We start from the raw sequence: 13007 nt of genomic DNA, 5'->3' as shown, positions 1-13007 counted from the left end.
AAAATATTTGTAAATAATTTAGTTGTTGTATTTATTTTAGAGATGATGATTCTAACAGAAGAAGAAAAAAACAGAATTGTTACCACAGTAGCAAAAGGAAACTTGAGCTGTGGCCCTGTGGTATCTGGTGCCACAGAGAATTCTTCAGTGCCTCCCTACCAATCTTCTGAAACTCAACTAAGCAAGGAAGCAGTGGACAGCCCAGCCAAAAAGCAACACAAAAACAAAGTGAAATTGGCAGCAAACTTTTCACTTGCACCTGTAACCAAGCTTTAATTTTTCTTCTAGTGTGAAAGACAAATACCGTTGGACTCTGCACAACAATATATCTATTTGGTAGCCCTTATGTATTTTAATGAGAAGGCCTAGAAGTCACTTAATTTGTATTTAGATGTATTCTGTGAAGATTTTGTTCTTTTTACACTGATCACAGCTGTCAGCAGGGCAAACTATTTTTATTATTTTGAAAAAACTTCCAGTATTCATTAAATTATTCTTAACAAGTTTTATTCCCCCCCCCCCCCATAAATCAATGGTGTTCAGTTACAGCAAAATATGCTCAACTAAAGTGGAATGGATTTTATTTTCTTTAAGCCTCATCGGTGGTGTAATCCTACATGTAGCATAATATATTCTATAGGCTGTTGCTTACTGATTGTTTCAGACAGTATTAATAAAATGCATGATCTGTCTTTAAAAGCCTGGTGAGGAATTTTAACCGTTACTGGATTGGAATGACAAAGTGTGGTGGGTTTTTGATTGTACTGAGGGGAAGCTTGTGTTATGTGCAACTTCTGGTGATTTGTAATTGCATTGTAATTCCTTTCACGTAAAGATGTCTGTAGAAGATTATGTGGATTTCTTGCAAAATTTGTTTTAAATGTTTTGCGAAACTTTCAGTTCCGTTGAGGAGCTTTCTAGGAAGTTGAGGATGTTTTAAGCTTCCCTTTTATGTTTAGTTCCAGTTTGACATGGATTGGGTTAAGGAAAAAAGATTGTCTTGGTGTCATGAGTTTAAAGTAAAATGAAGACACTCTATTGTGTCTGGAAATGAGGTTACTAGGAAGATTCCAATATTTCTAAAATATGCATTTAATGCATAAATTATGAATCATAGAGCAGGTGATGTAAAGTGCTATAAGATGGAAGGTATTGATGCTATTTCCACTTGCAAGGAAAGTTCTAGCTGTATGTGGAAATGCCAAGGTTATTCTGCTTAACCTTGTTTCTATTTTTTAAGCATGTTTGGTAAATGGGAAGCTTACTCTTCGTCGCATTGTCTTTTAACTGTGTCTGTTTTTATTCTAATATTTACTTCTAGTGTTGGAAGCTTTTTTTTCAGTTTTTTTGTGGTATTTTGTGTTGGCTTTTGGAAAGGCCAGCCTTTGGAACGGAGGTAAACCAGTGGGAATGACCTTATTTCTACTTGGCTGAAATGTCCTGTGAGTGAGGCTTTATACCCATTTTGGGTAAACTTGGCATTTACAATGGGTTGTATTTGCCAGGCAGACTAAATTTCCTGTAAAATTGAAAGAACGTATACCTAAGGTTTTCCACTGATTGAATGGTTTCTTTTTTAGATGGATTATATTTTGTAATGTACAAGAGAGATGAAAAGTGGGCTCAGATTTCATAGCCAGCAGTTGAAAATGCCACGAAATAATGGCTATAGACAGAATTTTACAAGTCAGATTTTGTTAAAAAATCTTTTAAATATAGCCAAGTATTACCAATACTAAACTTACAGCCATTATGAATACAGGGAAACACTTGGAAGTTTTTCTGAGCATTATGGCACAGTGTTTGAGTCCTTATTAAACCTCTACAGACATAGTGTTATAGAAAGCAAAAACAGAATGTAAATTTTTTTAGAATGCTTTTAATAATTTCATGAGTTAAATGTAATACATCTGCTATCACCTTACATGGATTTTGTAAGGTTAACAGTGATCATTTAAATCTTTGTTTCAGTAGTGTGTGCAAAAAATTGTAAAACTATATTTTCATGAGATGCAATTACAAATCATCCAGAGTGCTAAGTAAACCAAATGATTGATGCTATAGAGGAAAAATTGAGGTACAACTCTGTACTATGTTTATGTGAATGTGGTGGTTATACCATTTATGGAGGTCAGCATATATATATATATATCTATTTTGATTCATGTATAATTCTGATTAAATTGCTGTTTGAAAGTAATAGAATACATTTTGGGGAAGTTGTGTTCATAGAGTAACAAAATAGCCAATTGAATTGCAATATATTTTTTTATCCAGAGGTTAATTGAATGATGTGACTTACTGATTCAAAACAATTAGGACCATGATATTCTTTAATTTACAAATTAATTGTACTAATTTAGATTCATGTCTGTTTATAAAAAAAAAAAAAAGTGTCACCGAAGCCCTCAACTTACGTGCACTATATCTTCTCGGGGTGGGAGGAGGAAGAAAAATGTTTTTCATAGCTGTCTATTTTGTTAGACACTTTCTTTTGTGGCTCAAGTGCTGTTTTGTGTGTTGGGACCAAACGGTTGTGTCAATAAAATTTTCAAGCAAGCATATAACTCTTGCCTTATTTACCTAAGAACAGACAAATATCTTAGAATTCTTGCTTACTACTCCTCCCCCCCCCCCCCCCCCACTGTCACCAAGTTCAGTCATCCCGGCAAAGTAAAGCAGTATAATGTTTGATCTGTAAAAACCCAGATTAAAACCAACAGCAAACCTTCCCATGAAATTCTTTAAAATTCCAATTATGCAATTTAGATATAAATATATCCCCTGTGCAGTTTTTGAAGAGCTGGATGAGCATACCAGAAGTCCTGAAATTTTACTAGTCTGGATTTTTAAAAATATGTGTTTCTTTTCATGAAACCTCCTCAAGTGTTTATATGCTATTGGCACAAAGGCTGCTTCATATACATAATGGGTCCTGAATGAATAAGAACTACTTTCAACAGTAAAGTGAGCAATTTTAGTTGCAGCTACTTAATTCAAGATTAATAGAGAACTTGTATACAGTACCCAGGTAAACAAGATGAATGCCATAAATTATTGCTCTTAAATGTGGGAGAAATGAAGGTGGGTAGAAGCAAATGGATTCTCTAAAACTGCTGTTGTAGTTTAATGAAAACTGCAACAGCTGTTCCATAATTACACACACACACACACACACACACTTTTTTTTTTTTTTTTTAAAGGGTTGACAACTCTCCTGGTTTTGCCAGAAGTCTCCTGGAATCAGGCTCTATCTCCCAGAGGCTACTGAAGCCAAATGGGAAGATTTTAGGCCACTAAACGTCTGGTGATGCAGCAGGGCTAAGGCAGGCTCCCTACCTGCCCAGGCTCTGCGCAGCTCCTGGAAGTGGCTGGCACATCCCTGCTGCCCAGGGGGGAGAGGGGGCAGGGGGCTCTGCACGCTGCCCTGAGTGCGGACGCCGCAGTTCCCATTGGCCAGTAACTGTGGCCAGTGGGAGCTGTGGGAGTGGTGCCTGCAGGCAGGGGCAGCGCGTGGAACCGCCTGCCCCTTCCCCTCCAGGGGCTGGACATGCTGGCCGCTTCTGGGAGCCGTGCGGGACCAGGGTAGGTAGGGAGTCTGCCACTGACCGGGAGCTGACCAAGGTAAGCGCCGCCCAGCCAGAGCCCGCACCACTCTCACTATCCCGCACCACACACCCCCTTCCCCAGCCCTGAGCCTCCTTCCAGAGCCCACACCCCCACCCCCTCCTGCACCCCACCCCCAGCCCAGAGCCCCCTCCAGCACCCAAACTCCCAGAGTTTGCACCCCTTTCTCTGCCCCACCCCCCTGCCCCAGGCTCAGCCCGGAGCCCCCTCCCACACTCTGAACTCCTCTGCCCCAGCCCAGAGCCTGCACCCCCTCTTGCACTCCTGCCCCAGCCTGGTGAAAGTGAGTGAGGGTGGGGAGAGCGAGCAATGGGGGGAGGGGCCTTGGGGAAGGGGCGAATCAAGGGTGTTTGGGTTTGTGTGATTAGACAGTTGGCAACCCTACCTTTTTTAGTTGTGCAAGTTCCCACTGTGTGCACAAATAAAATCATGGCCACAGCTTAACATGTAACTTAACTTCAGCAGACAAGTGTTGATTTTTTGGTTTTACTTTCTTGTTTTAACCATTTCTCTTGTTTCATTTTCCCCTTGTCACCCTATCATTTTTTGCTAAATAAGTCTTTTCATAGAATCTCTATTTTATAAATCAGTAGGCTATAAATTTAATAATTAAGCGAGCAATTGGAAGTGTTTGAGAAATATAAATTGCTAGGTTTGCATCTTACAAGAGTATAAGGTGTAATATGGAGTAGGTTTTCTTCTTTGGTTTCATGTAACTTTTTGTTCCTATTTGACTACTATTTGGGGGGAGGGTAAAAATGCAAAGAGGTATCTGGTAAGGATTTGGGAGTGAAATCTGGTTTCTAAATGAAGAACACCAAAGCACAGTGGGATGAAAAATCACAAATTTACACCTGAAAGTAAGTATCTGGTGCTCAATATACAATACACAGCTGATTATGAAATTCTTCCCTCTGGGAAGGAGAGGTATAACAGGGAGGTTTAAAGCTTCATTGCTTCTGTAGGCTGAGTGCATACACACCAAGGGCTCATTGCATTCCTCTATTTCCTCCCCTCACAAGATCCCTGTGTCACTCTCCCATGTCATTTTATTTAAGGGACCCCCTTCCTGCAACTCCCTCCTGTCCCTCATGCAAGGGTCTCCGTATTCCCTCTCCCAATCTTCATTTTCCCAGCAGGGTACTTGCTTTCCTTTCCCTATCTCCCCGCACCCAAACCATCCTTGCTTTCTTCATCACCTCTCTACTCCCTGCTTCCCCTCATTGCTAAGTCCATGTGCTCCCTGGGTTCCTGCTCCCCTCAGCATTAGCACCCTGCCTTTCCCCCAGGGCCTTGCTTCCCCCACCACTATTGCTACCAGGTTCTCTCCAGCTCCCTACTTTTTCTACCTCCACTGTCCCCTCAGCTACTTTCCCATCCCTCTGCTTCCTGCTGTTCCTCCTCTCTTCCCTCCACCCCTTACTCTTCTTGCCGCCTTCCCCTAAGTCCCTGGTTCCTCCCTGTAAGTCCTTATTTTTGCTAGACTCCAGGTCACAGACACTTCCCCCATGACAAGTTAAGCTGCTACCTCTCATGTAGGCAGCAGGGCAGAGAGATTCCTCTTCCAAAGCATCAAAGTCAGGGAGACATAATATTCCTCTGACTTGGGCTTTTCCGGTGTTCAGAGTTGCACAAAAAATAATAGGATTGTGTCCATTGATGCCTAGAACATTCCCTGACATTTTAATTGATTGGCTATGGTGCTCAAAAGTTACTGCATTATAGACCAGCAGAGAAATACGATCAAGTTGAGGGTTAGACCTCACTTTGCCTGGCCAAATATTGCCCTCAACACTAACCAAAATATAATTTTGGATACTACATGGCAACATATAAAACATATTTGGGTGCATTTTTAATTATATGTGGTGGTGTCACTGCCATTTTATTGATAATCAGTCGTTAGGTGATAATCCTGTATGCTGCATGCTCATGGTCTGGTCAAATGATTTCTTATCTCCTGAAGTTAGTCACAGAGCTAAATTCATAAGACAAATTTTAACCTAAATCGTGTGTGGCATTTGTAATATATTGTGCACGGTTTTGTGGGGTGGGGGGTTTTGTGCTTGCCTTCAACTCTTCCCTTAGACTATAAAGGTCCTTCCTAGGAGATGTGGGGGAGATTTCTTTTTTTTTTTTTAAAGGCAAGTTAGGTGCTTAACTCCCCTTTATGCTCTTGAAAAACTCCCCTTACAACCAGAGTGCAGGCTTCACCCTCTTATTCAGGTGACTTTATTCAAAACTGGACTCAGATTGACTTGATGTCATTTGCACATACCAAAAAGTTTCCAACATACCATGGGGTCAGTATTTTATGAATACATAGCACAGTGCACTAGACTTGTTGCCTAAAACACTGACAAATCTGCATTTTTAACTTAATATTTTCGCACAGTAATTTCTCACAATAATATTTTAATTATTCCCAGACAAATACTGGAGCACCGTTTAATGCTCTGTGAGCCCTATGGCCTGAAGCCCTAGACAGTAGAGAGCTTACTATTGACACCTGTTGGTGAATAGGGAGAAGTGCGGCCTAGAGCTGCTCAGAACTCTGAGGACCGGGGAGCTCTCTGCTGGCATCTGTTGGTTGGCATGGGGAAATGACCACATGGGCCAGGCCGTACATGACAGTTGGGAGAATTTTGATTAACAGACAGCTAAGTGTTTGAGTTTGGGGGGCAATAAATGCTATTGTCAACTGTGGAAATGACAGGACAAGAGAACTACACCAAAGGTCCCTGGTGTGAGGGGTCTCTGTGGCCAACAGTGCAGGCAGGTATAGTTGGGTAAGAGCCTGGGCAGGGCTCCAAGGAAAGAGTGGGAAATAGGAAAAGGGGCTCCTGCCTTGTGCTGGGAGAGTGCCTTTCTGGTGGTAAGGACTTTGTTAAGAATCTTTTCTACCTCTGATCCCTCTCTAAAGGCTTGGAACAGCGGCAGCTTCAAGGCAGTGAATAGCTTGGAGGTAGCAGACTGAGCTGAGGCGGATCTGAGGCAATGGGCTCAGCTGAGGTGGATTTGAGGTGATGAGCTGAGTGGGATTTGAGGCAATAGACTGGGGAGCTGAAGCAGATTTGAGGCAATGGGCTGGGCTGAGGTGAATCTGAGGCGAGCGGCTGGGCTGAGCTGAGGCGGCACTGAGACCGGTGACAACACTGAGGTAACGGACTGAATCTGCGGGTTGCAGCAGCCTACCTGAGAGACTCCGCTGCAGGCCTCCCTACTCAGCCCTCAAAGCTGACATCGCTTCAGCCGGGTTAGGTGGTGGAGCCTCTGGAGCATCCCAGCCAGCTGCCAAATCCTTGGACCTGCCAGAATCCTTGGACTTCTCTAGCCCCAGACAGCAAACTGTGAGCGGGGAGCTGGGGAGGAGGGAAGTGTCTAGACTGCATTAGCCTCCCACCACTGCAAGAGGGGGATTGAGGATGGGACTGTTCTTAGGACGCCCTGGGCGCGGGAGATTTATCTAATAGACCCTGTTAATTTATTAACTGTTGGCTTTCCTAAGTTTATTCTGTTGTCCCCCACACACACACACACCCCCGCCCTGAATACATTCTCTTTGTTTTAAATCCCTGGATGCAGTGCTTGTGAATGGGGGAGTATTGCCCATACAGGGTGCCTAGGCTAGGGTGGTATCTATATATAGTTTCCCAGGTTTCAGGGTGGGAGCCTGAGCCAGTGTTTAACTCCTCAGAAGGAACCTGGCCCTTTTGCTGCTGAGAGTACCTGACAGAAAGATTTAAGATGCATTTTCATCATTTGATGGCTGTTTTTTTCAACCACAGTTGTTAATGTGATACAGATGTATAAGTACAGAGAGAGAAATGCTTTAGAACTTGGGTGGCTCTTGACTGATGTCTTACCTGTATCTATAGTGCCGAGGGTATGTATTGCCAGTTTTCTTTACTATAAATGCTATTGTATTATAGTAATGTTGCTCGCTTTGATTTATTGGACAAGCCACTCAGGCCATCTCTCTGGAGGATCACCCAATGGCATGGGTGGTTTGTGAGAGCACCATCTGTCTTATGACTGGTCAGTTTAAGGGCTGCCGGTGCCAGATGCTCCCCATTGGACATGGAGGGTTAGATAGTTTCATTGGGGCCAGAAGCACCCATTGCAGTTCCAGGCAAAAAAAAGTTTTTCCTTCCCTTTTCTTGATGTGGTTTGTTCATTGCCACTAATAGAATGTTAAGGTTATAATGTTAGGACCTTGCATGGTGTCTCTTGAAGAGCTTTGATTCTACCGTTTGAGCAAAGAATGGCACTTGCTGGTGTGCTTTGCCTTCCTTGAGCCATTTGGTAGGCTTGGCTAAAAGTAGTGGTAAGCTGTCAGAGTTTGACATAGGAGATTTGCAGTACTAATCGTGTTTCATAGAGGTCATTTTATGTTGGTGGGAGTCCAGTGTGGTAGCAGCGCACTAACAGGAACCTTTAATTAATCTTCCCTCAAACAGAGGACTAGGAGTGAGTTAGGCCAGGATCCCCAAGTGAGGATTAGGATACTGGACTTCAAGCATTAAGACTAGGAGTCACAAGACTTGTGCAATATTTCTGACTGCCAAAGACTTCTGTTGTGCTGTTTGACTGCTACAGGCTTTGGATAAGTGGCTTAATATATCTGCATCTAGTTCCTTACCTGTAAAACAGAGAGAGAATGTACCTGTTAATAAACTGAAGGGATTCAGAGATGAGCAACAAAATAACCTAGGAGGATAGTCAGATTGACTTCTGAGTAAATGTTAAAGAAATCTATTTCTGTACTGTGGGTAGAGCTGGGTGAAATTGTACATTTGAATAGTAAGTTTGCTGAAAAATGCAGTTTCAGGGCAAATAATGTTGGCCAAATAAAATAATGAAAAAAAAATTAAAAAGATTAAATTGGTTGTTTTTAACATTTTCAGAATGAAACATTTCAACTTCGTTTCAAAATAGTGTTTTGTTTAGAAATTTAGCCAGATTCTTTTACAAAATTTTTAAAAGATAAAAACACCTGAAAACTCAATACAACAAAACAAAACAAAACCCCTTCAATTTTCAGGTTTAGCAAAACATTTAATTCAACCCAAAACAATTTTTTCCGATTTTTAATTTCATCAAGAAAAACAAAAAAAACTCAGTTTCAGTTTGAATCTAAATGGGGTGTTTGTTTGTTTGTTTTGTTGGGGGGTGGGGAGTGGGAGGTGGGAATCAGTATGGCCACGAAACCAAAAAGTTAACTTTTTGCTTAGCTCTAATCATGGGCTAAGATAACTAAAGGGAAGACAAAAATCTTTAGGTGGGGTATGTGGCAGTTTTATTAGGGATAGTAAGAATTAAGGTGAGAGGGAATATTAAGCTGATTATCAGAAAAAAAATTCATGAAAGTGAGATCTTAGGCTTTTGAATTTCCATCACTTGGAAATCATATAACTAGGCAAAATGATTAGAAAATGTCCATTCTTCATTGGCAAGAAGATAAACATGGAAAAATCCTGTTTCTGGTAGATCATGCATTTAAACTTGTAGGATTGTTGACCACCTCATGAGAACAGCTAAGGACTTCTGAATAAGAATAACCTTCCTATCCTTAAAAAGGATTCATGTGTACCACTGGCAAGAACTGGTTTGTACCCCTGGGCTATGCTTTCTGTTTCAGTGGTGTTAGTCGGGAGACTGTACTTGGTCCTGGTACTCAACAATTTAGTTTATGGATGGTTTCTCTAGCTCATGACACAAGCACTTCAGTGACACCTTTGAAGTGGTCCTTCTAGTCTTTGATCCCAGTGGTCCAAGTAGAGTTTTCAAAATAGTTCCTTCAAAACTAGTCATTTTCACCAATCAAGATTTTTGAGTGAATACTCCAGGCTGCAACCCTGTATGGCTAATTGTCTGCCCTAAAGATTTTTAAGACAGCCTTTCCTAGCCCTGACCTTGAGCAGAAGCAAAGACGTTTTTGAGCCATGATTTCAGGGAGTTGAGAAGAGGAGAAACATCAGCTGCTACAGACCTGTTCTGAGCTGACAGTTGATTCATTCACCTCAATAGCTTTTGAACTTTTGCTATCACCAAAGACTCTTCTTAGAACATAAGAACAGCTATACTGGGACAGACCAATAGTCCATCTAGCCTAGTATCCTGTCTTCCAACAGTGGCCAGTGCCAGGTGCATCAGAGGGAATGAACAGAACAGACAATCATCAAGTGATCCATTCCTTGTCATCCACTCCCAGCTTCTGGCGAATAGAAGGTAGGAACACTCAGAGCATCGTATAGCATCCCTGCCCATCCTGGCTAATAGCCATTGATGGACCTAGCCTCCTTGAATTTATCTAGTTCTTTTTTGAACCCTGTTATAGTTTTGGCCTTCACAACATCCCCTGGCAAAGAGTTCTACAGGTTGACTGTGCGTTGTGTGAAGAAGTACTTCCTTTTGTTTGTTTTAAACCTGCTGCCTATTAATTTCATTGGGTGATCTCTAGTTTTTGTGTTATGTGAAGGAGTAAATAACATTTTCTTATTACTTTCTCCACACTAGTCAAGATTTTATAGACCTCTATCAAATCCCCGCAGTCTTTTTAATCTCTCCTCAGAGATAAATTGTTCTGTGCCCTTAATCATTTTAGTTGCCCTTCTCTGTACCGTTTCCAATTCCAAATATGATATGGGGCTTCCAGATCTGCACACAGTATTCTTGTGGCTGTTCGGTGCATGTGTCATCTGTTTTGATGATGCCACGTTGAACGAGTCCCTTGTTCAGTATCACAGGGGTTAGAACAATACAAAGTCAGAGGCATTTCAGACTGTTTATACAGCTCTCAGAGTACTAGCATATGCTATGCTCAGGGGCGACTCGATGTATTTTGCCGCCCCAAGCATGGCAGTCAGGCGGCTTTCGGCGACACGCCTGCAGGAGGGCCGCTGGTAACGCGGATTTGACGGCTTGCCTGCGGGAGGTCCGCCACTCCCGCAGCTTTGGCATACCTGCCACCGAATTGCCGCTGAAGCCGCGGGACCGGCGGACCTCCCGCAGGCATGCCGCAGAAGGCTCCCTGACTGCCGCCCCCACAGCGAATGGCAGGCCGCCCACCGCGGCTTGCCGCCCCAGGCACACGCTTGGTGCGCTGGTGCCGGGAGCCACCCCTGGCTGTGCTGTAGACATAGAAATTTCAAATCAGCCTTTTTGAACTAAAATGGCATACAAAAAAGGAATCCAGCCAGGAGATCTGTTTTGTGCAAAAAGCGATAAAAGAATACATAATGTTTTGTCACCAATGTAGGTGGAACGAGGTTTTTAACTCACAATGAATTTGGAATTAGCTACAATCATCTCTCTGCTGGCTTGAGGTTTCATGAGCTGCTCTGCAATTAGCTAAAGCAGCAATCACCTAGGAAGCCAAAACCCTAAAATGAAGCCCTCCACAAGACAGCAATTATTTAATTAGGTTTTGCCACACATCTCACAGATTCAGATAGTGCAGACTTTCTCACATTCCCTCCCATTGGGCATTATGTGACTAAGCACAGAAACGCTTCAGCACAAAATTGTTTGCAGACTGAGATGACTGCAAAAGAGAACTGATGGGGCTAGTATACAAAGTTTACAGCTCCATGTGTAAAGTGCTTCATGCAGATGGCAACTGATTCATCAGTTTCCCTGTGCTGTGTGTGTGTGTGTGTGTGTGTGTGTGTGTGTTTTCTGGTAGGTAGCAAAAGAAACTAGGATCTAGAACTCCTGGGTTCTGGTCCCATCTTTGTCAGTTACTTTCTGTGTGACCTTAGACAAGCCACTTAACCTCTGTGCCTCAGTTTATCTATCTGCAAAATAGGAATAACAGCTTACCTGTATTGCAAAGCTTACACCAGTATCCCTTAGCTACACAAATATATTTCTTTCATTACAGTAACTCCTCACTTAACTTTGTAGTTATGTTCCTGAAAAATGCAACTTTAAGTGAAACGATGTTAAGCAAATCCATTTTCCCCATAAGAATGAATGTAAATGGGGGGTTAGGTTCCAGGGAAATTTTGTTTTGCTATACAGTACAGTACTATAGTTGGGAGGTGTCCACGCCTTACCCCACACAAGCACTGCCCACTGGCACTGGAGACAATGAGGCAGGCAAGGAGGCTGAAGGTGCTGTAGGCTAGGAGAAGCACATTGCGCAGCAGCAGCTTTCCCTACTCTGCAAGCACCAGGGGCGGGGGGCTCAACCCTCGGCCTGCCCACGCCACCCCTTCCCCCAAGCCTCCACCCTTAACCCGCCTCTTCTTCCCCCTCCCCTTTACTCCGCACGCCGCATCCACGCTCCTCCCCCCTCCCTCCCCTGCCTGCTGCCCGCAGCAATCAGCTGGCTTGCAGCATTCAGGAGGGAGGGGGGAGGAGTGAGGTCACGGCGTGCAGGCTCCCCCTCACTCCCCTGTCTCCTGACCGCTGCAAGCCAGCTGATTGCCACGGGCAGGAGGCGGAGAAGGAGGGGGAAGGTGCTGATCCGGGGGTCTGCCGGCAGGCGGGAGGCGCTGTGGGGCAGGGGGGGCATAGGGGAGCTAATGGGGGGCTGCCAGCTGTGGACAAAGCAAGCAGCCAAACGACGTTCTAGCGAAGCATTGCACAACTTTAAATGGAGCATGTTCTGTAATTGAGCAGGGACGTAAGATCAAAACAACGTTAAGCGAGAGGACGTTAAGTGGGGAGTTACTGTACTTCTGACCCTCATCACTGTAGATTGCATATCTCTTGACTTTTGTAGAATCAGGCCTGTAGCTATTTGCAGTCTTTGCGTGGAAAATGCTATTAAAGCACAACTAATAATTTATTTATTAACATATTAGGGCTACAGATTGAAATGGATAAAGATTGTGACCAAAAATTGACTTCTGCAGCCATCATCATTTTTGTTGACTTGTTAAAATGTGCCCATCACGGTCTTTGTCTGCACATACATACATTAACAATCAATAAAGGATTAAATCCACACAAAAAACCCCACGTGTATGAAATTGATCTCAAATCTGCCATCATGTTCACAGCCCTTTTAAGTGAGCTTTTTCATTCTGTTAATATGTTGAGATTTAAAATGAGTGTTTGTAAATCACAATAAAACTTGGTCTGCTGTTTCCTCTAAGACAAGCTTTGTCACTTTGGTTGTGCTGATGTAGATCTTGCTGTCTTATGCTTCAGAAGGAATATTCTTTTTTGAAATTCCTGTGGGAGCTGTAATATACTGAACCAACTTGCATCCAATATATAATCTCCCCATGTACCTGCTTTTATTAAATATAAGTAAGTTTATAGTGGACTGTGCACCTTCATCATTTATCTGTGTCATGTGCTATCCATAGGCAATAACATTGTAGCCACAGTCTCTTTTATTTGTTTATATTTGGCAGTATAAGCTC

The 13007-nt window shown here is 42.9% G+C and overlaps 2 protein-coding genes across 6 annotated transcripts in view; both read left to right on the top strand.

Annotated features, from left to right (window-relative positions):
* MARF1 (meiosis regulator and mRNA stability factor 1) overlaps positions 1-2562 on the top strand; it is a 35666-nt gene extending 33104 nt beyond the window's left edge. For all 5 annotated transcript variants that reach the window (XM_042861652.2, XM_005307568.4, XM_065559961.1 and 2 more), the window contains one exon: positions 41-2562. In XM_042861652.2, coding sequence (XP_042717586.2) covers positions 41-276 — 236 coding nt within the window. In that variant the 3' untranslated portion in view covers positions 277-2562. The remainder of the gene's footprint in view (positions 1-40) is intronic.
* LOC135973815 (uncharacterized) overlaps positions 1-13007 on the top strand; it is a 1510190-nt gene that overhangs the window by 673828 nt on the left and 823355 nt on the right. The gene's annotated exons all lie outside the window — the stretch shown is intronic.

This window comes from Chrysemys picta, chromosome 10 (assembly GCF_011386835.1).
Source record: "Chrysemys picta bellii isolate R12L10 chromosome 10, ASM1138683v2, whole genome shotgun sequence".
NCBI lineage: Eukaryota > Metazoa > Chordata > Testudines > Emydidae > Chrysemys > Chrysemys picta.
Note: the sequence above shows the minus strand (reverse complement) of the source record. Positions and strands in the feature narration are given on the sequence as shown.